Genomic DNA, 27482 nt, shown 5'->3' with positions numbered 1-27482 from the left:
GATAGAACAGAATGGAAAGATACAGTATTGGATACTCTGTAGAAATACAAAATACATCCAATGATCAAAATCGCCAGCCAAGACCTGAATGTGACCATAACAAGGATACTCACTCCCGATGCAACGGCTCAGCGCATGCACCCTTATCCTAGCCTAGGCCAGCTCCCGTCCGTCCCGCCCCCGATATCGCCAACAGCCGGACCCATGTCAAGCCGCAGCCGGGCTGAAAGACGTTCAGGATCAGGATCAGGATCAGGGGTGGCCTAAAATATCGGTGAGCCAATGTCTCTTTGTTGCTTTGTATCTCTGAGACGCGCACACGTATACAGGTCGTACAGGTCAGCTGGTAATGTTATGTTGGGGGCAGACGTTTTGTCTTATCTTACTCCTTTTTTCTTACACGTATACTTCTCTCCATTAAATGAATCTCTTTGCTTAACGTTTTTTATTATTATTTGCTGTTATGAGCGTCGTGATCATGTTTGACTCTTCGATGGATGGTGGTGGTTGTAGGGGATGTGCAAAGATATTGGAGTATGAGAAGAGACAGGCCGTGGAGTTGCTGGTCAATTCTGACGATGGTAAGTGTTGCTCTCATATCGTTGACACTTGAGACGAATTGAGCCATGTCCTTTCTGTTTCCATAATATCCTTCATTGTTCGTTCATTCTACTCAAGGTCGAGTGACCTGAGCCATTCAACCACTGCCAAACACCTTGTTCCATTCTCAGAACTCTCATCACATCTTGAACAAGGCATCAGGTCTCTTCTGACTTACAATCAACAATATTCCCCGAAAGGCTAGTGCAGATTTACGGGGCACCGGATCGTGTGGCTATTGATCCCGCAAGGCTGGCCAAGTGGCTGTGCTCTCCTCCATCATCCAATAAACGCTCCAACATGACAAAAGGCTGTGGCGTAGTCGCCCATGATAACCAGCAATTGAGAGACAATCTCAACACTCTAGAGTGTTCAATTGCGAATGCTCAACCAAAAATGACACAATCGGGCTCAGCGGCTTTGTCTGTGCTTTTTTGAAGCTTTGATTCATTTCGTGGACTTTTGCAAGGGAGAATAGGGAGAGACCCTGCCTGGGTTTGGCGATTGCGCAATCGCGTCATACCTGGCCGAATTCTGAGCGGTCTCGGCGCTGGAGCTTCAGCGCTGACTCTTGTTATGTTATCTTGCTTATCCACAACACCACAAATAATTGTATCCAAGTTGGTGATAAGCAAGAGTGCGTTTCTTACCTCTAATTCGCATTTCCTAACTTGAGTTGTCTTTCGCAAGCAATCATTTGGCACGCTGTGTTCCTCGAGACCCCTGTCTGACCCTCCCTCGAGATCCTCCACCGCTGCTCCGACCACCAAGCTAACAGGCAGCTCCCAGACACCCTCACGATGCCTTCACGGACGGTATCACCGACCATGTCACCAGGTCCCTCATCTCCGATTCTCTCACCACTCGAAGCCGCCGAAGATCCTGCCACAAGCCCCGACCTCGTCCATTCTTTATCCCATACAAGCACCGTCCTCGCTCTCGCCGTTAGTCCACAGCATGAGACGATCTATGCTGGTACACAGGATGGAGAGATTGTAGCATGGTCTCTTGATACATTCCGCCAAGTCCACCGTGTCCAAGCCCACAAGCGTAGTGTTCTGTCTTTATCGTTATCGCCCGATGCGTCACTCCTGTTTTCGAGCGCTGGAGACCCCATTATCAATGTCTGGGATCCACGCACCTTGACTCGACTTTACGAAATCTACGGCTCCTACGATGTCGGCGATATTTTTTGTACCGCATACAGTCCCCAACATGAGACACTATACATCGGTGCACAAAACGCCACCATTCAATGGGTCGGCCTCAACGACGTTACAGCTCGCGTGTCTCCCGAGTCACAACAGCATCCCGATCGACGAAACCATCGCTTCTTCGACTCCAAAGCTGTTGGCGGCGGCGCAAGTACGCCCCGACGAAACGACGATCGATGGGGATTGATACCCAAAGCACACACCGTTCTTGAGATGCATTCAGGCTGCGTTAGAAACTTTGCCCACTATGGATATGTGTACTGCATGCTGATGGCCAAGGGACCAACAGTCGATGTTGGAACTGATGATGATGTCTTGATCTCTGGTGCGGGTGACGGTACAATCAAGCTTTGGAGCCTTGGGCATACTGCTGAGGATGACGAGGAGCTTAGCGGTGGTATCCAGGAGATCATGACACTTGGCTCAGACGATGGCGAGTCTGTTTTGTCTCTGGCACTTGACAGCTCGTTCCTGTACGCTGGCAAGCTTGATGGTATCGTTGAACTATGGGATCTCGATACCGCGCAGCGATTGAGGGTTATCAAGGCTCACGACTGCGATATCATGTCGATACAAATGGGCTGGGGATATTTGTGGACTGCCGCAACTAATGGTTGGGCCAGCGTGAGTACTCTTATCGACCAGGCACAAATTTTTGCTGACAATTTCCAGAAATACAGTACCACCCACTACGGCAAATACCAACATGCCTCCTCCGGAACCGTTCCCCAGAAATACCAGTGCCTCCTGAGATGGGAAGCTCATCAGGGCAAGGTCCTTGCATCGGCTGTCACGAACTACAAGAACAAGCAATACTTCATCACCGGCGCCAACGATGACAATATCTCAATTTGGTCCATCGACACCGATAAGTGCAACAGTCAAGAGAAAGAAGTATCGCAGGCTTCAGACAACCTCTTACTGTCATCACTACGAGAATTTGTGTCATACAAGACAGTCTCCTCGCGCCCCGAGTTTGCGGAAGACTGTCGCAAGGGAGCTACCTATCTCGGTGCGCTATTCAAACGTCTCGGTGGACACGTTGAGTTACTCAGCACCGAGAAGCATCACAACCCTGTCGTCTACGCCCATTTCTCAGCTAAGAAGGAGGCTGCTGAGAGACGAAAGCGAATTCTCTTCTACGGCCATTATGATGTTGTTGCTGCCGACAGCCGCAAAGGCAAATGGGAAACCGATCCGTTCACGATGCAAGGAACTAACGGTTACCTGTATGGCCGTGGTGTCAGTGACAACAAGGGCCCCATCATCGCTGCACTGTATGCGGTGACTGATTTGATGGAGAACCAGCAACTGGAGAACGACGTTATCTTCTTGATTGAGGGTGAGGAAGAGTTTGGGTCGCTAGGCTTCGAGGAAGCTGTCAAGAAGAACAAAGAGTTGATCGGTGAAGTTGACTATATCCTCCTTGCCAACAGTTACTGGTTGGACGACGAAGTCCCATGCTTGACGTACGGTCTTCGTGGTGTTTTGCACACGACTGTCTGTGTTGATGCGCCTCGTCCAGATATTCACTCGGGTGTCGACGGTTCCTACATGATGAATGAGCCTCTTTCAGATCTCACTCAGATCCTTGGCAAGCTCAAAGGCCCTGGCAACCGGGTACAGATTCCAGGCTTCTACGATGGCATTCTTCCGGTGACACCTGAAGAGGAAGCGCGCTACGATGATATTGCCCAGATCTTGATCCGCAGTAATCCTGAAAAGGGACCCGAACAGAGGCTCAAACAGTCACTTATGGCAAGGTGGCGCGAGCCCAATCTGACACTCCACCGATACAAGGTTTCTGGTCCTGACGGAAGTCTAGTAAGCAGTCATGCCAGTTCCCACATCAGTCTGCGCATGGTGCCAGGGCAAGAAGTGGACAGCGTGATTGAAGCACTTGTCAAATTCCTGGAGAATGAGTTTTCACAGCTTCAGTCACAGAACAAACTGACCATCAATGTCGACAACAGAGCTGAACCATGGCTTGGAGACCCTACCAATGCTATCTTCCAGACATTGGAGAAGGCCATCCTGGAGACATGGGAGGAGTGTTTCGAAACAACACCCTCATCAGGTGAAGCTACACCAGAACCCGATAAGACAGAAAAGTCCAAAGAGGAAGAGGTTCTGTCAGTCAAGACCAAGCTGGGCAAACCCCGTAAGCCGCTTTATATTCGCGAGGGTGGATCCATCCCAGCGATCAGATTCTTGGAGAAAGAATTTGAAGCTCCTGCAGCTCATCTCCCATGCGGACAGTCAAGCGACTCCGCTCATCTGGACAACGAGCGGATTTGTCTGCTGAACCTATTGAAGGCTCGTGAGATTTTTGGCAAGGTGTTCAGTCGGTTGTAAGACCAGTGAAACGACGGGCGGGGCCGAGGTGAGATATGGAATTTGATGTATTTTAAAAACTGGAGAAATCGTAGAAGAATGATACCCTTGTTTATGGAAGTCAAGCAATATCCTGGTGGACGCATAGAAATTCACATGCCAGCTCAGCAAAAAGGTAAGGCTGATTGGGATCCTACGGAGTTAACGTTGCCGTTGGAGATCGCCTCATGTAAGCTTTTGCCAAGCCTTGAAGTTCCGTAGGGCTGTGACTGATGATCAGTTCAGATGTTATAGTTCTTGCCACGGATAAGTATATCATCCAGTTATCAACAATGACTGACATTATCTTGGTTCTCACCCTTTTGCAGTCTGCCATAACAAAACCGACATCAACACAAGCCACAAAACACGGCTGATGGATATCCGACGGGTTCATCCTAAAATTAGCCCGATAATCACCAATCAGGACTCCCTACAGACGATTTACTGCGCCATGGACGGATGGGGCTTGGGAGGGTCGATCGTCGAATATTCTCACGCCTGATTCTGAGATGGGTTTGGTGCTGACCTGAAGGATCGACCAAGTAATTAAATTAAGCCAAACCAAACAGCTCATAGTCACAGTACCATTCCATTAATTCCGTCATAGTTTCTGAGAGGTTCCGATAATTTAGACACTAACCCCCCCGAACCCGGTTCTGTCTCTCCTCCCCCTGTTTTTCTTCCCTTCTCCTCTTTTTTGCATCATCACATCGACTTTTAAAACAAACATCACCATTCGTTATCTTTTTCCTTTTTCCTGTCATTCGCTACATAACGAGCTGGGAATTAATAATTTTTTGTCCTTGAAGTAATTATCTTTTTTCGGCTTTTGAATGATCGATCAATCAGCAATCGTTTTTGCATAATTAGCCTGGTTGGGTGGCTTTCTCAGCTGAAAACCAGGTTCAGTCCACTCAAGGGGGCCTCCAAAAACACAACCAACACACATCCAATTGACATCAACCATGGCGTCGCGTTGGTTCACGCTCCTCCTCCTCCTGACGCCTTCATTGGCTCTCGACAACAATTTCGACTTCTACCCCAAAGGCGCGCAGAAATGTCTTAACCAAGCCGCCGACGACGCCTCGTGCACTGGCGCTGACAGCAAAGAGCTGAACTACTGCCTCTGCGGTCTTGGCAACTACAACAATGACTTCATCCTCGGTTCCGCTGCCTGTATCGGCAAGCAGTCGCCCGGCGATGTGGATGAGACGTACGACACCATGAATGAGGCGTGTTCTAATTCGCAGACGCCGATGAAGGTTACGAAGAAGGAGTATCAGGAGGCGGCGGAGAAGGGAGCGAGTGCGACTACTGATGCGGCTACCTCTTCGACTGCATCTGCGACGGCGACCGACTCTGCGAGTACCACGAAAGATACAGCTGCTGCCACGACGAGCGCTGAGAGCAACGATGATACGGGATTGTCAACGGGCGCCACAGCGGGAGTAGCCGTTGGCGCAGCAGTGGGTGGTGCAGCGGTAGTAGGCTTATTCGTGTGGTTCTGGATGCAGCGCCGCAAGAAGAACGCCGAAGAATCGCACCCTATGCTACCCAACTACGAAAACCGCGACAGTTCACCGTACCAACCTACCGAGCCGAAACCAGCGTGGTCAGCAGCTGGTTCACCGCATCAAGCAATGGGAACGCCTGATCCGAATGCTGGATTCTACAAGCCTGCTGGACCGGCGGAACTGCCGCCTGATAACGTTGTTGCTGCGCCGTCGCCGGTTTATGAGATGGATGGGACAGGGACGGCGGTTGAGATGGATGGGTCTACGCCTGTTGACCCACGGGGGGATAGATCGCGTCTGAGTTCGTCACATTCGTCAATATCATCGGGCTGGAGAGATTAATGGTTTATAGAAGAATGAAGGAATAATGGTTCTGGATGGGTATGATGTTATAGCCTCGTGGAGTTTGGACGGTACTGGATGTATCATAACGGTTGTCATTTAGCGTAAATATTTGACTGTTTCACCATGCTATGTTCTTAAAGAAGGTGATTTGTCTAACTGGTCTCGATTGTGACGTCTTTATCGAAGTCATGGAGCTTTCCATGCTGTTGGTGACACTCAACTGCTGCAGAACCACCAGTGTCTACTCAGTTCGCCTCGTAAGACTAACTCGCCTCTGTATTGTAGGAAGAGCGGGCGAAGAGAGCATTTCTACAGCGACTAGCCCTCGGGGTTGGTTCAATCCTCCACATCCTCATCGGTTTTTCGTTCGAACAAGAGCCTGAAGATTCGAGACATGATCATCACTCTGTCCCTTTCAAGCACCTATCTACTCATAGTTTAAGGTCTGGCCCCCGAGTCTGTCTCCTTTCTTGAGCGATAAGGTTTGAGACATCTGGCTTGGACATGCTTTGAAGCGCAGGCGTTAAATGAAGATTATCGCAATCCAGGCAAAGTTTATTGTTGCTGACGGAAGAAATGCGACGCGAAAGCCTTCTTTTCAAATAATACTTTGCGGTCAGAAGCCTCATGAATTAAACAAAGTCAGTCCCGAACAAAATGCCGCCCGGTATTCGGTAGAGGTTAATTCATTGGCAAGTATGAATCCAAGTGGTGCTAAAGCCTGTTATCGTCTTAAGCATGGGTTAGGGCGAGGAGGTATGATCAAGGGAGATGATGGCTTATATTCCCGGTTAATGATCAGGCATTGAAGCAATTGTGTTGATATTGATAAGGTTCGCTGAGACGGTTCGGCGTGCAAGGTCTGGCGTTCATTACCTACGCGGCACTGTGAATTGCCGTACATGTCTCCGGAACCATCGACATATGTAATCGAGATTTTGACCATATCCAATGCTTCACACTGGTCACGCGATCTGATCCTTAAAGGAACCTCGGCAGCCTGCAGGTTGTTCCGTTGCCGTTTATCTCCATTACATCCATGATCCTTTACAAGAATCCCTGGGGAGTTAGCACTATGGCCTTCTACCTTAAGCTTCAAGTCAGCCCCGGCTTCCATTGTTACTGCTTCTGAAGCCTTTTAGAGAAGCCGGAAGAAAAATAGACAAAAGTTTCCTGCGCAAGTCATATTCAACCCATTTGAATTAGAGGTTGTTAATAAACGATGCCCATTCTTGCTCGATGTTGTAAAGTACAGGGTAGCATTTTTGGTGTGTTTATACGAGGCAACATGTTCCCCGCTTCAAAAACAAAGAACTCTCTGTCGTCAACTATAGATGCCTAGCAACAGACGAGAATTAATAAAAGCCCTTAATAGGTGAGTTTATGACTTAATTGAAGTCATTGGATCGAGATAGAGCCTCGCATTCGCACTCGATAGTCGTATGGTGACTCTTTAAATGTCAACGCGAGCCGCGGGCAGCGAAACCAGGTCGATCCTCAGTGGCTCAAACACCCCAAATCGTGATCCACCGCGGGTCTCGACAAGTACTAAACAGAGATGGAGAAACAGCTCGGACCAATTTCACATGTTTTCACTTTACTTTAAGAGCTTCAATAGACCTCAATTGTGAGCTTCAACACCACGATTATTTACTTGCAGTAGTGCTCACTGCCGTCTCAACGAATCAACTTACATCTCTTGTCAGAATCAGGAACTTGTCAGCAAAATGGCCGAAAGAAAAACTTACGTTCTTATCACTGGGTAAAGCAATTGAGCTCCAAATTTGTTGAGGATTGAAGCTGATGAGAATACCTCAGATGCTCGCCTGGAGGCATTGGCCATTCTCTTGTTAAAGAGTTCCATCGCCAGGGTGAGTTGAATGATTGGGGATATGTAAATTGAGTATTAACTCACATCCATAGGCTGCCATGTCATTGCGACCGTACGAAACACAGACATGATCAAGGATCTTGAAGAGCCCGGTATCAGCGTCTTCCCTCTCGAAGTCACCTCCGCCAAGAGTATTGAAGAGTGTAAAGAGAAGGTCTCTGAGCTCACTGGCGGCCGTCTTGACATTCTCGTCAACAATGCGTAAGTTCGCACCTCAGTATATTGCGCATAGCTGACTTCCCCAGTGGCCGAACTCACACCATCCCTTCTATTGACACGGATCTTGACGATGTTCGCCAAACATACGAAGTCAATGTCTTTGCCCCAATCCAGATGGTTTCGACCTTTGCACCTCTCCTCATTGAAGCCCGTGGTCTCATCATCAACATCTCCAGCACATCTACCCTCGTTCCCTACATCTTCGGCGCCATTTACTCCTCCACCAAGGGCGCCATCAACGTCTGGTCCCGCGCCCTTCGTCTTGAACTCAAGCCTTTCAACGTGCGCGTCATGGTCGCCGTCACCGGAACAGTGCGATCCAACATCGCCAGCCGGACACATCGATCTCTGCCGCAGAACTCTCTGTACATGCCCATAAATGACTTTTTCCAGCGACGGTTGACTTTTAGTCAGCGAACGGCGACGATGCCGACGGAGAGGTATGCGGAAAAGTTGGTGACTGCTGCGTTGAAGGGTGAGGGATATCTGGGCGGCCTGATTGGAGGGACACCGGATTGGTTCTACGCTGGTGGTATGGCGACCAAGACTTGGATACTGTCGTGTTTGCCTAATTGGGTGAATGAGACGGTTATTGGTATCTTCTTTGGAATCGGGGGCTTGACCAAGAAGATCCAGGCTGCGCGCGCAAAGAGAGACTAAGGAGAATGTTTGGGTGAGGATACTGGAGGGTGAGACGTGATTACGGCCAAGTATAGGGCGCTATGAATTGGGTTCAATTAAACTCATTCTGCATTCCTATCTCTAAAGAAACTCTCGAAATTTCAAGTCAGAATAAGTTTGAAGGGAGTGGCAAGGAGATTTAGGAGAATTGAATGCCGTATGCCGTATACTGTCTGCTGCTTGTTTCTATATCTCTAATGAGCGATCCTCTTGGCTGCTGCGATGAACGTCACTGGCGTCGCATCGCGCTCTCCATACATTGTAACGACCGACCATTTAAGCCCACTTTCCAAGCAAGCTCATGAGAACCATGCCACAGATCAAACCAAACAGAGCCAAAACCGTAGTAAGGGGACTAGCATCGCTGAGTTCACCTCCCAGCATCCAATCCTGAGCCCACATCGCCACCAGACCGACCCAGACAAGAATGCCAGCGGACAAAGCATCCAGAGTACCAATAGCAATCAGGGTAGCAGGATCGTTTCCGTTGAAGACGTTTAGAACACCAATGCCAATGGCCATGCCGATGGGAGTGACGATGGCAAAGCCAGAAGCAAGGAAGAGCTTCTTCCACAGGGGGACAGTAGATGTTCCGGTTCGTTCGACGGATGGAGGCGGTGTAGAGTGGGAGTGCGAGTGGCCCAGAGCGAGGGGCATTTGACCATAACCCAGAGAGGCGATTCGTGTGCCGAGGGCGATACCTTCGAAGAGCTGGTGGAAGATGATGACGATGGAGAGGGTGATGAAGAAGGAGTCTCCCGCTACAACAAGGGTGATACCGATGACTGAAGATGTTAGCTGAGGTTAAGCATAGAGACGAAAGACGTACGGAGTGAGTGGAAGATGATACCAGCTTCCATGATGCTGATGTTGGCCATCTCAGCTTTCTCAACAGCTTTAGGTGACAGGTAAGCTGAATCGGTCTCGGCCTTCTTTGTCGCCTGCCATCGCATAGCACGCTGAACACAGAACTCAATCAGGAACGAGATGAAAAGACCGGCCATTACGATAGCAGCAGTAGTAGCTTCGTAGAGTAGCTCGCCAAGACATTCGTTGCCAAACATCATGCTCGCATGGGTGACCAACTACAACAGTCAGCTGTTGTCTTCAAAAGAGAGTTAAAACGTACGTGAACAAAGGCAGTCGAGATAATAACTCCAGTACCGAATTGCTTGAGAATCGTAAGGACAATGTTCGATCGCACGGGAACAAAGGTCGACATGAGGATTGGCCCAAAGACACCAATAGAACTAGCGACCAGAACGACGAACAACATTCCGATACGAATGCCGATCTTATAGTCTCTATCTGTACGACCGCAGTTTCGTTGGCCGCCTTCACCTTCGGAGCCATGGCTTCCGCCGACGCAGTGTCTATCGAGTGTTAGTCAAGTTCTCTAGGGGAAGATGGGGTTACGAACTCGACGCCTGCGTGGAAATGACAATGTTCTTCTTGAGGGTCTGCTTTGCCGGACTCGACGTCTGCAGCTGGGAGAATGGGAGCTTCACCGTCGTCGGACATGCAGTAACTAAAAAGGTTAGCCGGAGCTGGCAGTGATGGAAGAGGAACTAACGTTTCTTCGCCATGGCTGTGGCAGCTTGTAAGCTGGGCGGGATATTCCTCAGTGTTGGTGATGGTAGTTTGGACGTAGTACTCTGATGAGCTGGGGCCCATGCAGTAGCTGGATTTGTTAGCCACGAATCTTCTACCAATAGTGGAAGAGCAAACTTACAGAGAAGCCTCGTGCATGTGGCAGTCTGAAACGGCAGTGATCTCATCCTTATTCGCGGTTGCAGTTTCCTTGGCGGTTTGAGTAGCAGCTGTAGCACCTTCAACGAGGACCTGGACTTCTCCGCCGTTGGGATTCATGCAGTATCTAACCAGTTAGCTACTACAGAATGTCAAGAGAATAGAACGTACGTGTCTGAGCCATGGCTGTGACAGTCTGTGTACGAAGTCGGAGGATCCTTTGTCATGGTCGCTTCAAGGACGATCTGATACTCATCTGAGCCATCCATACAGAACCTGGACTGTCAGTGTATTTCACGATAGGGAAGGAGAGGCGCGTACTGAGTTGGACCATGCATATGGCAGCCCGTCAAACTCTCAAAGTCAATGCCAGTCTTCGTCGCCGTAGCGGATGCCTGTCTCTTGACAGCCCCTGGGTTCGCTGTCGCAGAAACAGCGACGACGAAGAGGAGAGACCCAGCGATTATGGTGGCACGACGGCTCTCGAAGAAACTCTTGACACGAGCCATGATAGAAGTTTGCATATGAGTCGAATGATGCTGAAAAGAATAAACTCTGGATGTTTAAGCTTATTATGTACAGTTCCTGCGAGAGGCAACTTCATTTAGCGTGGGGGGAGTAGGTGAACATCAAGGTCCTCTCTTTGTCAGTAAAACTCCAACCGGGCTCTTGGCACCGAACAAAAAGAGCCGTGGGGCAACATGACCTGGATGTCTACGAGAAGCCTTTTACAGAAGAGATATTACGGTACAGGACAAAGGTGGCAATAGGACAGACCGTGGACCTTCCCGCCGAGAACTAAAACGACACCGTTGAAACCCAACGATCCGATTTGGTACCGCGGACAGGTAAGCTTGCAAACAAGGTTACTTACTAGCAGAGATTTCCTTTTGCCCAAAAGACCGCGGGATTTGTCCTGCTTTATTCCCACGGCTAACTCGTTCTGATATGATGTTCGGCGGTGGTGGGTTGCTGAGAACCTTGATGGGCGTGGGCCAAGCCCGGTGAACTTTTGCTGGGCTGAGAGATTTTTGACGTGAAGTGATCAGTGCTCGGGAGAATTTGAGTATGCAGGACAGGGGTAGGGGAGGGAGAAAAACAAGGTTATGTTTATGGGTAATTTTGGGTGCAACGCTATTGAGGAGGTTGTTTTGACGTGTGACGTGAGGGTGAGGGTGAAGGTGAAGGTTATGTTTCAGTGAGGCTCAGCTGTCAATTACCCGAAAGCGTTTCTGAAATTGGTTTGTGATACTACTACGAGGAAATACAAGCAAGAACTTTTGAAAATGCTTATAAAGGACATCTGCAGGATTGGATTGGCTCTTCTTCATTTGAAGAGACAAGCCATTCAAGACAACCAACACTCACCCATAACACAACAGTATCAAAGCAAGGTCAAGTAAAAGTCGTAATTAAGGATCATATCTACATCCCATTCTTAGACCAGTAGTCAAAATGCTTCCAGTCCATCAAGAAACAAAATTTACATGAAGTGTGTCTTTCTATCCTCCACTGCATCAATCCAGGGCTCGACACAGATATCCCCCGATCATCCATTCTCAACCACACTATTTACAGAGCGAAAACAGCGGCAGCAACCATACCAGCCAGAGGGATCATCTGGCCAATAGCAGCGTTGTCGGTGACAGCAGCTGAGTCGCTGGAAGTGGGAGTGCTGTCTGAAGCAGCGGTAGCAGGACCATCGCAGTGCCCTAAACAGTCAGTAAGCGGTTACGAACAATGGGAGTAGAGAACGTACAATGGTCGCCGTGGGGCTCGCAGCCAACGGACTCGGTGGGAGAGGGAGCGAGAGAAGCGGAAGCACCAGCGGAGTGGCTGTGATCGTGCTCAGACTCGGTAGCCTTGGCCTCAACGCCAGTACGGGCAGCCTCGCAGTGCCAGTGGTCGCCATGGGGCTCACAGCCGGTAGACTCAGTAGGGGAGGGAGCAAGAGAAGCAGAACCAGTAGCATGGTCGTGGTCGTGATCATGCTCGGACTCAGTGGTCTTGGCTTCAGTTGCAAGAGTAGATCGAGCGCCCTCGCAGTGCCCTAGATATGTCAGTTCCATCACAATCAATCTCATTGAATGACATACAGTGGTCACCATGAGGCTCACAGCCGACAGACTCAGTAGGCGAAGGAGCAAGAGCCTCAGTCGCACCAGCAGAGTGATCGTGGTCATGATCATGCTCAGCCTCAGAGGTAGCAGCAACAGCATCAGTACGGGCAGCCTCGCAGTGCCAGTGATCACCATGAGGCTCACAACCAACAGACTCAGTAGGCGAAGGAGCCTGAGCCATGATGGCGGGGAAGAGGCCGAGAAGGGCGACGGCGAAAGTAGTGGTCTTCATCTTGATGCGCGTGAGAGATGTTGATGTGCGTGAGAGGAGGATGTTGATGTGAGATACAAGTGGGAGAGGAAATTTTTATATCCCTTGGAATGAGAGTGAGAGTGATTCACAGGCACTGCCAAGATAATTGACTTGCCACTTGCGAGGTTCATGGGATGCAAGTGTTGGACTAGTAAGGAACGGGCTGTCGGGGAGGGAATAATGGACGCATTGAGTGATCCATTGTCAGCGCGTGGGGGTATTACGAGCTCTGTAGAGACTGCTGGGGTGTATTCCTCTCGACTTGAACTGTTCAGCTGGACTTTGGGACGAGTAGATGGCCTGTTTAACTGTTGGTCACTGTCTGTCAGGATGCATCCAACACCTCATTTAAGTGTAAGTCAGTGGAGGTATGTCATTCAGGTACTCAGCGCCCCTCTAATCTCAGTCACCACCAGCCATATTGCTCACACCAACAAACAGAAGTGTCTCTATAGCCAAAAGGATCACGCTCAAAAAGACCCCAAGCCCCCTGTCGTTGATGTCTCTGTCGCTCATCGTGAGGCTTCTCTTGGCAATGCCCATCAAGGTCCTCACCTTAAAAACTGGATCCCCTAGACAACCCCACCAACGACCACTAATAATCGTATCCACTCTGCCACTGCAGTGCGCTTTTGCTTGGCCAAGAAACGAATCAGGCAACTCTTATTTTTTATTCCTCGACAACGGGAATAAAAGTCTGTAAAATGGGCTGGTAGGTATTGGTGATGAGTTTTGCGCTGTTTGTGACCAACCATAACCTTGATAATCTGTGAAATCGCACTCTTCACTCTTGGACCTGGTGAACACATTTCTTCAAGTCTCAGGTAGAGACTGGTGCTCATCATGAAGCCACATTTGATTGCCTCAACGGCCCTCACCCTCCTGTTCGGACCGTTATGCACAGCTGCAGACGAGAACATCAAGGTAGACGCCTTGAAGCAAAACAACCCTGATCTCGCCTCCATCCCCAACCTGGTCTGTTTCCTGCTATTCCTCCTCCTCATCGCATACAAACTTCGGAAGAGAATGCTCACCGCGACAACCACACTTCCCCAGCTAACCCGTCGATCACAGTCCGGGTCTGTTGTCACTACACTAGAGCAGGTTTCCTGTCACCCTGATACCCCTCGTCATGTTGAAGCCAAGAACAAGTTGGACAAGAGCATGGCGATAGGATGGGGGAATTGGAATGCTCAGCATCCAAGGCATCGATTGCTTGATGCGTTGTATGGATACAGAGGATACCATGAGCGTCAGAAAGCTGAAGTTGATCGATTTGAGGGTCTTTATAAGCATGTTTCCAGAGCTCAAAAATCCGTGAGTTTGCCCTGTTCACGTGCGTTTTCGAAAGTCTAACATGAACAAAGTTACTAGAGCACCAGGTCAACTACTCCAAAAAGTTCACTCGCATAGACGCTCTTTTGAGGAAGAACCAAGAGCTCTGTGATGCCATAGTTCAGAATGCCATGAGCTTCTATGGTATTGACGAAGATGAGCTTCAAAGGCATATCAGTGCCGCTCATGCTTCGGGGAGGCTTGCAGATAAGATTTCTGTATCTCAAGCTTTGAAGCATTACGTGCGAGATTGGACAGAGGCAGGAGAGTCTGAGAGAAAGGAGACTTTCTCCTGTCTTGTGAAAACTTTGCAGGGGCTATTTCCCGTGAGAGATGATGAAAATCTGGTGAAGGTTCTTGTTCCTGGATCGGGTTTGGGACGACTTGGACATGATATTGCAAGACTCGGAGGTAAGAACCCCTTGAACAAGCATGAAACTTCGGCGGTCTTTGAGACTGCTGTCCAAGATATGAGTTCAGTATTAATATCGTTCAGGATTTGAGGTGACTGTTAACGAATGGTCCATGTATATGAACATCGCCTATCGCTTCATCGAAGCCAACCGCGCTCAAAACACCCACTCATTCCACCCCTTCATCGACGGCTGGTCCCACCACGCCACAGAATCCGACATGATTCGCGAACTAACCTTCCCCGACACATCCCTCAACTCAACATCCGTAGTCCTAACCGAAGGCGACTTCACAACCGTCTTCAACGACAAAACCGGTTACTACGACATAATCGTAACATATTTCTTCATCGACACAGCCCGGAACCTAATGAGTTATCTCGACACCATTAAAAAGGTTCTGAAACCAGGTGGTCACTGGGTAAACCTTGGACCGCTGCTTTACGGAACTGGACCGTTTGTGCAGTTGACGTTGGAGGAGATTGTGCAGGTTACTGAGGCGATGGGGTTCGAGTATCTTGATACGGAGGACAGTTGCGGGCCGTTGACGTTTGAGGGGAGGACGATTAGAAGTATGGAGGCTGTTTATGGGTTTAATGATAGGGCTTTGACGAAGAGCGCGTATAATGCGCAATTTTGGGTTGCGAGGAGGTCGATGAAGCCGTAGGGCGAGACTGCATTAGTAGAACTAAATATTACTGAGACCCTTCAAGCTCAACGACATAGACTACCTATCATCTGGAAGAAATCCTAGAATACTTCACATCATACAAATCCAGTCTACTGCGAAGTTCCAGTTCTTATAAAGCCAACTGAGGCTGTAAGGTGATAGCTGGTACGGTCTTGCTGTCCATGGGGCCCGGCCAATCAGACATGTCGCTTCTTTATGAAACTCTTCAAACTACTTCTGCTTGATTCAGCTGTTGTGTTTCTGATATCAATGCGCTTTGAGAGATGTTTAGCTTAAAAAACGCTACTCATTCCATGCCCAATAACCGATATACTCAAAACTTCTTAGCTGCATGGGAGATAACGTCTTACGAAAGGGACCTAGCAATTGTTTCTTGAGGAATGTTCTGTAGTACAGCCATTCTTTTCTACCACTGATGAGAGTAGTCAGAGTAAGTTATGTATCATTTCTTGCCTGGCAGCCCTGGTTATCAAGGCGATTAGATCTTCGTGTGGAATTTCCTGCAAAGGAATAGCTTACCCCGCCTTGTACGCCAGGGCGAGCGACATGCACTAACTCAAAATAGCATCTCGTTGGTATCTCGACGCGATAACAACAATTTGCTGATCACGACACCAAACTTCTTTCATCAATTGCTTCTTCATACTGATTGCAATTCATTCAGAAGACAGGAAGATACTGCGACATACCCTTCCAGTTGAACAGCAGGGTGTGATATCAGCGACACATCCGCGAGTCGCTCACAGTACTGTGTCCCCGCCGCATCCGGGACCCAACTCAATGCCCTCCGCAACGCCTCCGAAGTCGGACAAAGTAAAGAAAAGACCCAAAGTCAGAGGTAGCTATACCAATAATCCACAGTAATTCAACCAGTAGTCGCTAACCTAATTCTAAGGATGTTATCAATGCTCTCGTCGACGCATAGACTGTGATCGGAAAGAGCCAACATGTGGCAAATGCTCAGCCAAAGGCATCAAGTGTAGTGGATTAGGTCTACGATATCGCTTCAATGATGGCATTGCCGCCCGTGGAAAGTTTGTTGGTAAATCATTGCCTATCGTTGATGGGATAGAAACCCATTCTGCGGAAACGACATCGGTGTCAAGTTGCAAGAGACGGAACGATCCCTTTCGTGCAAGTGGCTATGAGACTGTCGAGCAATCCTTAGTTGAAGTCGATACGACAACTGAGGAAGAACATGAGATTCAAGAATTGGTTGTCTCAAATCACGTACCAGTATCTATCGACTGGGGCTTAGATCACGTCGATCCAAAGTCGAGGTTCTGTCTTGGCTACTGTAAGTTTCCCTTCACTCCCTTCTTGTACGCTTTCTAACTAACTGCAGTCTCCAATAACATCGCCCAACTCATCGCAGTCATAAACATGGGCTTCAATGGCTATCGTGATCTCGTCCTACCAAGAGCAGAAACAGACCCTCTAGTCCGAAAAGCAGTTCTTCTTGTTGTCGAGCAGCATCTCTCTTTACAAAACGGCACTGCAATATCTCTGGATCCAGCGGCTTATGGATCTCTTGTTCGAGAACTTATTATGCGGTCTCATCAGTGTGCACCTCAAGATGACGATTCTGCACTCACTGCGTTGCTTCTACTACACATTCGGGAGATGATCAGTGGAAGTGATAACTTTAGACTTATCTATGGTTCGCTGCGGGTGGTTGTTAACGCACTTGCGAAGAATGCCGAAGATAAGAGGTCTGATCTGAGAAGGTTTCTGCAGATGCAGATACTAAGGTATGTCGAATAGTCTCATTCGATAGTGCGGTCTCTAATACGTTCATAGGGTCTGCCTCTTTGGAGAATCTCTCTTCAACGAAACCAACGGTGTTCACTTCATCCAAGCCCAACAAAAAGCCTGTCTCGAGTTCATAACATGGTGCGACCGCTTCCACCCCGAACTCAAAGACCTTCTCTCCCAACTCGCCTCCCTAACAACATGGGCCTGCGACATCTACGTCCAACGCGCAATTTTCAACCCGCCGCCCTCAGAAACCGTCCCCATGATCGAAAAATTCAAACAATCGCTCGGCCAAGTCGACGCTTATGTTGATATTGTAGGAAGACATCTTTTAGCTTGGCCGTATTTCATCGTAGCGGCTGAGAGCTCGACGGCAGATCATAGAGAGTTCTTTTTGGATAAGCTGGTCAAGTTGCATAACACGACGGGGTGTTGGAATTTGTTGAGGGCTATTGATCAGGTTAAGGAGATTTGGGCGTCGCAGTCTTCGATTCGGTGGACGAGCTTGCTTGGTGGACCGACGCAGGCTTTTATAATGTGATTATTCGGCGAGTTTATCATGCAAGTATCTATGCTCCTAGGACAGAGGCGACTACTTTATCGACCTTGTCAACTAGCATCTCGATCTCCTCCTTCGTGATTGTGAAAGGAGGAGAGACAATCACCATATCTCCTCGAACACCGTCTAGGTTGCCGGTGGCAGGAATTAATGAGATACCGTGGTCAGCTTCCAGCCCAGTCTTATGTAGCTTTCCAGCGATTTGTTCGCTCAAATCAAAAGGTTCCTTCGTCTCTTTGTTCCGAACAAACTCCAACTGGTCACGGTTAGCAAAGCCTTTCTATAGTGATGCTTCAACTTACACCCCAGTAAAGTCCTCGTCCACGGACATCTCCCACATTCTTGTGACCTGCTAGCCTCTCTTTGAGCTTCTCACCTAGTACTTTGCCCATGTCTTGCACATTCTGCAGCATGTTATCTTCCTTCATAACAGTCTGCACAGCATATGCAGCTGCACATGCAACAGGATGGCCCTGGTAGGTTTGACTGTGAGAGAAAGCTCCAGACCCATTAGCCAGAGCATCTGCGACTTTGTTACCGACAAGCAAGGCTCCCACGGGCATGTAACCAGCTCCTAACCCTTTAGCAACAGTCTGCAGATCTGGTACTACACCTTCTTGTTCCCAAGCATGAAGCGTGCCTGTCCTGCCCATTCCGGACATAACTTCATCCATAATCAGAAGAGCGCCGTAACGATCGCATACTTCTTTGATTGCCTTGAAATAACCAGGAACCGGAGGCGCACAGCCCAATGATGTTCCAGATACTGTTTCAGCGATAAATGCACAAACGGTGTCAGGACCGACACGTTGAAACTCATCATCTAGCTCTTGAGCAAGGCGTTGAACGTATTGCTGTTCCGTTTCGCCTGCTTTCATCTCTCGGTAAGGATAGCATGGAGAAACATGAGACACATTTGTTGCAAGAATGGGTTCGTACACGCCACGTCGGGCCTTATGGCCTCCAACTGCCAAAGATCCGAGCGTGTTTCCATGATAAGATTGCTTGCGTGCAATGAATTTCGTCCTGGATGGCTGTGGTGTTGGTAATTCTGTAAAATACTGACGGGCGATCTTCAGAGCTGCTTCAACTGCTTCAGTGCCTAGGATTCTTGTTAGAGACAGCAGGATTATTCGTTTTTAGTACGACACGGACCTGAGCTGACGATAAAAACCTTGGACATGGCCCCATTGGTAGACTCAGTCAAAAAACTCGAAATCTTCTCTGCAGCTTCTGTCGTAAAGAATGGGTTGTAGCAGTATGCTACCTGGTCCAGTTGAGCAGCAATGGCGTCCTTGACTCTTGACTCATTATGTCCGATTGATACAACAGCTGCACCTGAAGACGCATCCAAAATTCGATGACCTTGTTCGGTTTCCAACCAACATCCTTGACTTTTGACGATTCTTGGGGGCGGGCTGTTGATCTTGGCATGAAGGGTTGAAACGCCAGCACGGCTGAAGCTAGGTTGTAGTTTATTGCTGCGAAGGGTGGTTCTTGCAATCGTATACGCCGTCTGCCGTGTAAGAAGCCTCATTGTGATATTGACAGAAGAAAGCTATGTGAAATGAGTTGAGAATGTTTGGCTGTTGGCGATATCGGATAATAAGTATAAGCCACTCTCCGCACTTAGCTATCGTCTTCCAGATAGCTACATCCAAAAGGGGAAGCCAAAGTGAGGAGACGCGTCCAATGACACAAAAGTTCATGATAACTATTGATAAATGACCTTACAGCTGTTGCACGGCAGCATCGTCTCCATCGGCCTTCTGAATTTGGTATAGTAGTATTTTGGCTTGGTGGAGGGTAGTCAAGGCTAGATACGGGTCGGCAAAAGAAACCGAATGCCGTGACAATACTCCACGAAACCAATATCCAACGGATATCTATTCATAAAGTTGGGAAAAGGAAACTCCATATTTTTCAAGTTGAAATTTTAGTTGTGGCTTGAAAGATGAGGGGAATTGGAAGATAAACGATATAAGTTTGAGATAATTCTAGAATACCGGCCTTCGGACTGAAATTACTGTTGGCTTGATCATGGAACCTAGAGAAATACTCAGTGTGTGATTACATGTATTTGGTGTCAATCTTCAAAGGCTATATGTAAATTTTTGTTTAAGAAGAATATTGTTGGACTCTGTCGGACCTAAATCCTTCCCTAACCCTTTATGACCCTAAAGATAGGATACTCATCTCCAACCTCAAGAGGAATAATGTTGAAACTAGCATAAGAATCAATATTCTCAGGCTCCAATGCATTCAAAGCCAGTCCTGCGTTCTTCTGCCTGGTGCTGACTAGGAAGCTGCCAGCCGGCAAAGTTAGCTGCCGCTTCTTAGTTTCAGTTGTAATAGTAGCAAGCACAGCTCCTTCGTAGTAAGAACTGCTGAGCTCTGAAGATGTAACACTCAAAGCTTCAACTGTACCGCTCCAAGGCTTGCTAAGAGTCTCGACTTCAAGACCAGAAACCTCAAGGCGCTTAGCGATATCAGCCCAAGCAACAGGAATAAGGTAGGATTCCGGTCGAGAGCGAGTTAGGTTCGCAGTGGTTGGTGTAGTAGACGCAAACTGAACAGGAACCTTGACGACTGAGCCATTGGTGTAGTCGATCATCTGGAACATTCGTGTGCTGTACTTTGTTGAGTCGGTGATTACGATGGGTTCCCTGGACTTGATGAAATCTTTGATACCGCCCTCCACAGTCTTGAAGACCTTTTGAGCGTTGTTGGAAGCAGTTTCGATGATGGAGCTAGCCATGGTTAAACCAGCGGCAGTTCTGCGTTGGAATTCTTGGTCTGCAAGACCGATTCCTCGCATCTCGATCAAGAATGTGATGGATTGTGTGAGGCCCATTGCATTGCGACCAATCTTGGCATCAGAGCCAGCTTCGTCGAACCTATCACAGGTGAGTTTAACGAATTTGCAAAACGAAAGCCTAAAACTTACTTGGGCACGTAATCAGGATCAGTGCTTGTTCTTCCAGTAACATACGGCTCCCACCGCAACCCAGCTTTGACCATAGCATCACCAATGTTCTTGGCAAACAGCTTCTCAGAAAGTTCTCGAATATTCTTATTGATGTTCAGGTTCTTCGCAGCAGAGAACAAACCATCAGAAGCTTGAACGTAGTTACCATATCGACTTGATGAACCATACTCGTGCATATCAATAGCAACATGTGGAGCAAACTCGTTGAAAAGCTGCTTAATATCACGGGTCTGCTGTCGTGCAAGCTTAGTATGATCGCGGTTAGGATCGAAATTCGTAGCGAGCACACGCTGGAAGTAGTAAACGCCGTCGGGATTGTACCGGGGTAAAATGACAATATCAAGGTTCTTAAGGATCTTTGAGGCCCATTTAGGATCTTTGTCGAATTTGCCGAGGAGGGCAAGGAGGGATTGATCACCGGCTGGCTCGTTGCCGTGGACAGCGCCTTGAACCCAAACTCGGACCTTGTCTGAAGTCTTTGGACCCTTTGAAGATGAGAGCTTGATAAATGGGAATGATCTCAGTTCTTCAGATGTAAAGTTTGCTGTTTGATAGGTCATGTAATCGTTCTTTGAAGCAATGCTTTCCATATAGGCCTCTGCATGTTGTGAGCGTGGGTTCACCGGAATGTTCGGATATATGCATACCTATATCTTCATGAGAGGTCGGCCCTTGAGTGCCGTTCTTGAAACCCGCCTGTATACTCTCCGGGTCGAGAAAGGCTGGCGCATACAGACCGATATCAACATCCTTGAAATTTGCTGCTACCAAGGGGATGTCTTTCCGGACGGGTACGTGGTTGTAACCATATTGAAAGGCATTGACAGCAGATACGGCCGAAATACCGAGCAAGATCGTCTTTCCCAACATCTTTGAATATATGAAAAGCTGGATACCTCTGCAGAGCTTGACCAACGAGGGAAATAGGTGCTTTTATAGCCTGCATGGTCAGAGGTTGGTTCCTAAAGAGGTAGCTTATTACGTACGGCTCTACTTCTTGCTTCCGCGCTCAATTTCCCCTCAGATTCAAAAGATCGTCAGTTATCAGAGAACTAGCATAGATTTAAGCATGACTTTGGGGGAAATCAACAAGAAAAAGATGTCTTGGCACGGAAGAGATTAGCTCAATGAGGAAGCTGGCAAGAGCATGAGTTGGGATAGTGGGGTTATGTAGCATTAAGGTTGTTGCAACTTCAAGCGGGGTTGAACTTTGACTATTGATGTGATATCTGATTTAGTAAGATGGAAATTGGCATGTAAGAGGTCTGATTGATTTCTTTATAGATATATTGCCATTCTCGTCACTCGGAATTGGACAATCTGTCGAAAATGGGGTTGAAATTGTCGTGTCGAACAAGATCCTCAACCTCGGCAATATAGTGATCGACAAGATAGGGAATACTAGGCAATCCGGTATGCAAGGTTTCTACATGTCCTTGAGAGTTAGCATAGCCGAGAGTATCCATAATATGGGACTGACATGAGAGATAGGCATTTATCAGGGTCTTGGAATCTATCTCCCTTTCGGGTTGTCAGAAGACGCAAGACTCTGGACTTAGGCGGCAAAAATAAACTAGTTAAAGAGTCCACTAAGATTATCCTAAATTATCCTAATATATTCTAAATCTACCTAAGTATTTTTTTATCACTTAGCATCAAAGTCCTAAGTTTCCTGCTAGCCCCTACCTCCCCAAGGATCCGAGGTATCTATGAAAATATCGTGACCTGATAGGAATAACCCTTGTATAGGTGTATCAAGCGGACGAAAAAAAAGTCATGGCTCCCATAAAAATACCACTGCCATCGACTGTTGATACCTAGCTGTCTTCATATTCGGGAGAGTTTGCCTTGGTGTTCGCCAGTAAGATGTGAATTTGTAGCAGTGGTATCTTTAATCTGTGTCTTTATACATGTCGTAGTCGAGTAAAGCCCAACCGAAATACTCAAGTATATATATAATGCATTTGTGTCTCAACGGATAAGAGAATTTGGGTTTCTTTATGAGGTGTTGCCTTGATCTATTCGTTGAGATTGAATAAGGTTATCAACAAATGGCTAGAGATCTCTTATATCCGGCTCATATCCAGCCAGGCCAATAAAAGACTCTAATTCTGGTGGCTTGGCTCTACCAACACAGCCGAACTTGGAGAGTGCTTACGCTAAATGCCATCGCTTCACCGCGTGCGTCTTCCAACAATTATAGGCGCCTTGCTCAAACAAAATGCTTGTTCCTCACACTGATCCTGGTGCTAAGCCGAAGCCTTATAAGAGAATCATATTTTATCATCAGACGAACTACAAAGACAACAAATACATCTCTCTTCAACCTACAATTCTCCCAGCCACCGGAGTCACCCACGTCATTGTCGCGGCTATCCATCTCAACACGCCTGAGCGTATCACCCTCAACGATGATCTATACAATGCAGATAAGTTCATTCCTCTCTGGGATGAAGTACGTCAACTTCAAGCCGCCGGTGTAAAAGTCCTCGGCATGCTCGGAGGCGCAGCCCAAGGGTCATACACCAAACTTGACGGGTCGCTGGAAGGTTTTCACAGATGGTATCAACCCTTGCGCAAGATGATCGCGTGGGCGGGTTTCGACGGACTAGACCTAGATATTGAAGAGGCCATGTCGCTTGGAGGCGTCGTCCGTCTGATTGATCACCTCAAGACAGACTTTGGACAATCATTCCTCATCACCCTCGCGCCCGTCGCACCAGCTTTGCTTAACAGGCAGAATCTCGGAGGCTTCAACATGGAAGAGCTCGAAAAGGGACTTGGCTCGCGAATCGCGTGGTACAACACGCAATTCTACTGCGGCTGGGGTGACATGAGCAAAACGCACGACTACGACACGATAATCGCGCGCGGCTGGCCGCAGGAAAAAGTCGTCATCGGACTAGTGACAAACCCAGCCAATTGCTCCGGACACGTAAAAGAAGCAAAACTCCGCGCGTGTCTCAAAGAGTTGGTGAGTAGGTACCCAAGGATCGGAGGAATAATGGGCTGGGAATATTACAATAGTGTCACGGAGGCAAGCCCTGACATCGGGGAGCCGTGGAAGTGGGCCGAGATGATCAATGACATATTGAATAGTGCATAGATCGAGGGAGGAAATGGTCCTAGCGAGTGATTAGATCGAGAGAGAAGCAAAAATATGAGGGTCATGATGGGGACTTGTCATCTTGATATATCTATGACGACAACCATGCGCCACGTCGATCAAGGGCACGCGACAGTTTCTACAAAACCCCAGATTCTCTTTAATCTTAGATCTCGTATCATTTCAATTTAGATCTAGGGACCAACTTAATTCATTTACTGCCAAGAATATCCAATCTATCACAATGGGCTCTGACGACGACGAGAAGCATATGCAAGGGCATCAGCACCAATTCTCCCACGACAACCATGATGATTGGGAAACTCAACCTCCCTACACAAGACCCGATGAAGCTACTGAAAAGCGAGAGAACTTTGAAAAGAAAGTTCATGGCTCGTGCCACTGCGGTCGAGTGCAGTATTGGCTGAGCAGCGACAAGCCTCTTGCGTCTAAGTACTGCCATTGCATAGACTGCAAGAAGATCCACGGTACTCCACTCAATGAAACGCTATATGTTCAGTGGCTAATAAGTTCCAGGTGCTCCTTTCCAGTGGGCAGCTATCTTCAAAAAGACAGACCTCTCTTTTGAGAACGGCGTTAAGAATCTTCGATTCTACAAGACTTCTTCTAAGAAGAATGAGCACGTTCTTCCCTGCAAGGTCGGCTGTGCTGAGTGCGGGAGCTGGATCATGGATGAGGGACGAAACATGGTCCTTCTGTTCCCTACCCTCTTGAACCTTGATACGCCTCAGCTGCGAGAAAACTTCCAGCCACAGTAAGTTGCATTACCAAAGGTTGTCCAAGATGAAACTAACTAGTTTAAGGTGCCACATCTTCTACACTCAGAGAGTGGTTGACATTCCTGATGGAAAGGATAAGTGGACAAAGCTCGATAAAGACAGCGAGCTCATGAAGGACGTTAAGTAAGTCGGGATGTTTATGTTGGGAAGCGGCGGCGTTGAGGGTGATGTACTGGACTAGTGCGGCAATCCGCCAGAGACGATCAGTTATGTATTAAAAAATACAACTATGAACACGAAAGACACACGGGCTTAGTTACCATTAAAAATATTTTACCCAACCCGAGTCCTCAGTGGTGCTGTTGTCTTTGTTTCCTTGGAAGCTCAACGACCATACTTGCTGAGCCAGGCCATCAACTTGCGCTGGTGTCGAAGTGCGGATTGAGTCTAGAGTTGAACGACTAGACACTAGTGATGGCGGCTGAGCGGAGAACAAGTGAGGGGACTTTTGATTCCTATCACACAGTTAGCAAAGACTAGTAGTAATGAGTGCTCTGAGAACTCACTGGTTCTGGGTACAATGAATAGAACATTGTAGTTTGTCAACGTTGACAATACCTTCCCCGTCGAGGATATCCTTGATAGCAGAAATTTTGTGATATTTGACCCTGAGTATAGTTCCCACGAGGTAGACGAGCTTCGGGTCAGTCTGTTTTGCATCTGGATGGCTAGGATCACCCAGGGGCCACGCCCCCAACGAGCGAGGAAGCTCAACTGAAGTCGTGACTTCAACCGACTGCTTTGAGATCTAGATATTCAGCCCGTGGCTTCGACTTTTGTGAATATAGAAAGGTGGAAATGGAGTATCATAAGAAGTTGACAAGCTCGAGACAGACAACGCTAATGTCGGTTTTGTGAACTCCTAAAAGGTCGGTAAAGAAGGACTCAAGCTCCGGACAAGTCTCGTTTGCATTGTGTCGGCTCGCTGACTTTGGTGCCCAGACACACTGGGTCAAGTGGTACTTTTCAGGATTCTGCTCTGACAGCACGAGGCGTGGTTCCCCCCTGAAGAATGACCTAAATCAATGTCAGCCTAGTCATTTGCGCAGGGTCAGGGAGCATTACCTGATTCGTTTGACATCATCTTTTGAAAGCTCTGGTTTCATCGTCTGTAGAGCGTGATACAATTGTTTTGCCCTCTTGAAATCAGGCTTCCCCTTGAACTCCGGAGAAATCGAGTCCAGTGACCCATCTATGATCTCCAGTGTGTTCCTATAGAACTTCTTAAGGGCTGCAAGTTCAAAATTGGAGACTTCCTACTCCTTGGGTGGCGGAAGTAGAGTAGAGTCAGAGATTGTGTTAGATAGGTCCCGAGAGACTTTGACATGACAATAACCAGAAGTTTTCCATCCATTGGGTGTAAGAGCAAGCGGGTATCCCCTAAACCAGTCTCTGAAAGTATTGATTAGAAGAGCTACCGAATAGCACTTCTGGTTCTTGCTCGCCTCATATAAACCCTAGCTTTCTCCCCGCCCGTTTCACAGGCAGCCTGCAAGCGTAGATATAGTTCCAAAACTCGTCGTGGAAACTCCACAGTGCCGACTTCGTTATGCTTTCGTACATAATACCGGAGCGTGAGATAGAACACCTCACAGCCAACTGACTGAATACCAATATCGTCCCGGAGAAAAGCCCATGGCCCTAGGTCCGTACTCGAAGACAGGCCAGGCTCGAGGTTGAGAAATTTGAAGTCCTCGTTAGGAAGAAGATATCGATTTCGTAAGAAGACAAGTTGAGGGAGCGGTAGGTAGAATTTCCTCAACTTGGTTAATTTACCGTCTGGTCGGGTTATTTCGATTATTTGCAGTCTCTCCACGAGTTCTTGATTCTCTCGAATAGTAGGACCATCTTGTTCCAGGCATATCTCAAGTAGTTCATGAAATCGTCAGGCCGATCTTTCGCAAATTTGACGCATTGTGATGATAAGACATTTGTACCTTAATTATTGGTTTCAATGAGACGTGCATCTATTGTCTCTTGACCCTCAAAGGGCTCTTTGGGTCGGAACATTATCAAAGGAGTCAATGATACTTGTAAATTGTGAAGCTTTCTGATGCCAGTCCTGACAATCTGGTAAAGTAGACTAAGGGTCACTATGACAATGCTACTAGCATAGATGTATTGCCGAGAAAATATCCAAAACTAATTAAAGACATTGAGCTCAGACCATTAGAAATTGATAGGGAAGCTCGAAGTCATGGAGCTCAAAAATTTCTTGTGGTACATGGCCAATGTAGCAGCTCCTTCCTATACTTTCCCACATCTAGTTCTCCTCATTCTTCTCCTCTCTTCCTCAGTTCTTACTCGGGCATGCCGCGTTGGGACATGTTACTGGTGTAAAGAAGTCCATTGGCACCTCATCGATGTCTGGACGACCTGCTTGATCATGCCAGGCGATATCAGGTTCGGATGGGGCGGGAGTTGGAGAATGTGTGAGCCATAACGTGTAAGAATCACATTGGCTCCACCTAATAATCCCCTTTTCACCACATTTGAGACAGGTTCTTATATATTTGGTGCACATTTTGGCTTGATATTCGTGAGAAGTGTTTTCAAAACAGTGGTTCGTGTGCAGTTGGGTTCTTTGTGGAATGTTTGTGTGGTTGTTGTATCGTTTGACGGTGCGGCAGAGAATGCTTGTCTTATGTCGGAGGAAGGGCAATAGGCGTTCGAGTAGGGAAGTTATAGATGTTATCCTACATGCATCAAATCCTCCTCAGCTACTAATCACTCCGAAATGCATTGGCACATCCGACGTTTTATTCACTACATTTGTTGCTAGAATCACAGTTCTCACGAGTCTCCGTATCAGAGCAAAAGCTCGGTCACAAGGAACCTATAGACAATCTCCCGGCAGAATTCACGTGCGCAG

At 47.8% G+C, this 27482-nt stretch overlaps 11 protein-coding genes across 11 annotated transcripts; 7 read left to right on the top strand and 4 right to left on the bottom strand.

Moving 5' to 3' along the window:
- Positions 1 to 1400: 1400 nt before the first annotated feature.
- Positions 1401 to 4169, top strand: BKA55DRAFT_510341 (uncharacterized protein; the record flags this gene model as incomplete). The annotated part of the gene is made up of 2 exons (XM_046187585.1): positions 1401 to 2438; positions 2487 to 4169. The coding sequence occupies 2 exons, from the start codon at positions 1401 to 1403 to the stop codon at positions 4167 to 4169; spliced, it is 2721 nt and encodes a 906-aa protein (XP_046049809.1).
- A 986-nt stretch (positions 4170 to 5155) lies between these two features.
- BKA55DRAFT_510479 (uncharacterized protein) lies at positions 5156 to 6046 on the top strand (the record flags this gene model as incomplete). The annotated part of the gene is made up of 1 exon (XM_046187603.1): positions 5156 to 6046. The coding sequence occupies one exon, from the start codon at positions 5156 to 5158 to the stop codon at positions 6044 to 6046; it is 891 nt and encodes a 296-aa protein (XP_046049808.1).
- Positions 6047 to 7776: 1730 nt separating this feature from the next.
- BKA55DRAFT_593259 (uncharacterized protein) lies at positions 7777 to 8819 on the top strand (the record flags this gene model as incomplete). Its single annotated transcript, XM_046195527.1, has 4 exons — positions 7777 to 7811; positions 7868 to 7920; positions 7973 to 8141; positions 8186 to 8819. The coding sequence occupies 4 exons, from the start codon at positions 7777 to 7779 to the stop codon at positions 8817 to 8819; spliced, it is 891 nt and encodes a 296-aa protein (XP_046049807.1).
- A 297-nt stretch (positions 8820 to 9116) lies between these two features.
- BKA55DRAFT_689056 (uncharacterized protein) lies at positions 9117 to 11098 on the bottom strand (the record flags this gene model as incomplete). The annotated part of the gene is made up of 8 exons (XM_046199305.1): positions 9117 to 9625; positions 9670 to 9925; positions 9970 to 10213; positions 10261 to 10368; positions 10414 to 10521; positions 10573 to 10716; positions 10761 to 10865; positions 10911 to 11098. The coding sequence occupies 8 exons, from the start codon at positions 11096 to 11098 to the stop codon at positions 9117 to 9119; spliced, it is 1662 nt and encodes a 553-aa protein (XP_046049806.1).
- A 1063-nt stretch (positions 11099 to 12161) lies between these two features.
- Positions 12162 to 12941, bottom strand: BKA55DRAFT_538426 (uncharacterized protein; the record flags this gene model as incomplete). The annotated part of the gene is made up of 3 exons (XM_046190032.1): positions 12162 to 12301; positions 12349 to 12639; positions 12686 to 12941. 3 exons carry the CDS (start codon positions 12939 to 12941, stop codon positions 12162 to 12164), a joined length of 687 nt encoding a protein of 228 aa, XP_046049805.1.
- Positions 12942 to 13805: 864 nt separating this feature from the next.
- Positions 13806 to 15377, top strand: BKA55DRAFT_593257 (N2227-like protein-domain-containing protein; the record flags this gene model as incomplete). The annotated part of the gene is made up of 3 exons (XM_046195526.1): positions 13806 to 14279; positions 14330 to 14708; positions 14794 to 15377. 3 exons carry the CDS (start codon positions 13806 to 13808, stop codon positions 15375 to 15377), a joined length of 1437 nt encoding a protein of 478 aa, XP_046049804.1.
- An 804-nt stretch (positions 15378 to 16181) lies between these two features.
- BKA55DRAFT_511186 (uncharacterized protein) lies at positions 16182 to 17165 on the top strand (the record flags this gene model as incomplete). The annotated part of the gene is made up of 3 exons (XM_046187680.1): positions 16182 to 16239; positions 16297 to 16698; positions 16747 to 17165. The coding sequence occupies 3 exons, from the start codon at positions 16182 to 16184 to the stop codon at positions 17163 to 17165; spliced, it is 879 nt and encodes a 292-aa protein (XP_046049803.1).
- A 560-nt stretch (positions 17166 to 17725) lies between these two features.
- Positions 17726 to 21574, bottom strand: BKA55DRAFT_593255 (pyridoxal phosphate-dependent transferase; the record flags this gene model as incomplete). Its single annotated transcript, XM_046195525.1, has 7 exons — positions 17726 to 17971; positions 18018 to 18817; positions 18871 to 19196; positions 19450 to 19601; positions 19892 to 20612; positions 20663 to 21248; positions 21352 to 21574. The coding sequence occupies 7 exons, from the start codon at positions 21572 to 21574 to the stop codon at positions 17726 to 17728; spliced, it is 3054 nt and encodes a 1017-aa protein (XP_046049802.1).
- A 1274-nt stretch (positions 21575 to 22848) lies between these two features.
- Positions 22849 to 24044, top strand: BKA55DRAFT_565903 (glycoside hydrolase superfamily). Its single transcript, XM_046192559.1, has one exon. The coding sequence runs from the start codon at positions 22926 to 22928 to the stop codon at positions 23808 to 23810; it is 885 nt and encodes a 294-aa protein (XP_046049801.1). The 5' UTR covers positions 22849 to 22925; the 3' UTR covers positions 23811 to 24044.
- A 10-nt stretch (positions 24045 to 24054) lies between these two features.
- Positions 24055 to 24737, top strand: BKA55DRAFT_509810 (Mss4-like protein; the record flags this gene model as incomplete). Its single annotated transcript, XM_046187547.1, has 3 exons — positions 24055 to 24298; positions 24348 to 24585; positions 24635 to 24737. 3 exons carry the CDS (start codon positions 24055 to 24057, stop codon positions 24735 to 24737), a joined length of 585 nt encoding a protein of 194 aa, XP_046049800.1.
- Positions 24738 to 24872: 135 nt separating this feature from the next.
- On the bottom strand, positions 24873 to 25716 carry BKA55DRAFT_689049 (uncharacterized protein; the record flags this gene model as incomplete). Its single annotated transcript, XM_046199304.1, has 4 exons — positions 24873 to 25065; positions 25117 to 25358; positions 25447 to 25627; positions 25676 to 25716. The coding sequence occupies 4 exons, from the start codon at positions 25714 to 25716 to the stop codon at positions 24873 to 24875; spliced, it is 657 nt and encodes a 218-aa protein (XP_046049799.1).
- Positions 25717 to 27482: the final 1766 nt, after the last annotated feature.

Source organism: Fusarium redolens (genome assembly GCF_020744475.1).
Source record: "Fusarium redolens strain MPI-CAGE-AT-0023 chromosome Unknown BKA55scaffold_7, whole genome shotgun sequence".
Lineage (NCBI taxonomy): Eukaryota > Fungi > Ascomycota > Sordariomycetes > Hypocreales > Nectriaceae > Fusarium > Fusarium redolens.
Note: the sequence above shows the minus strand (reverse complement) of the source record. Positions and strands in the feature narration are given on the sequence as shown.

Coding starts and splice junctions, on each gene's coding strand:
- BKA55DRAFT_565903 (XM_046192559.1), top strand. CDS start 22,926: ATGCTTGTTCCTCACACTGATCCTGGTGCTAAGCCGAAGCCTTATAAG.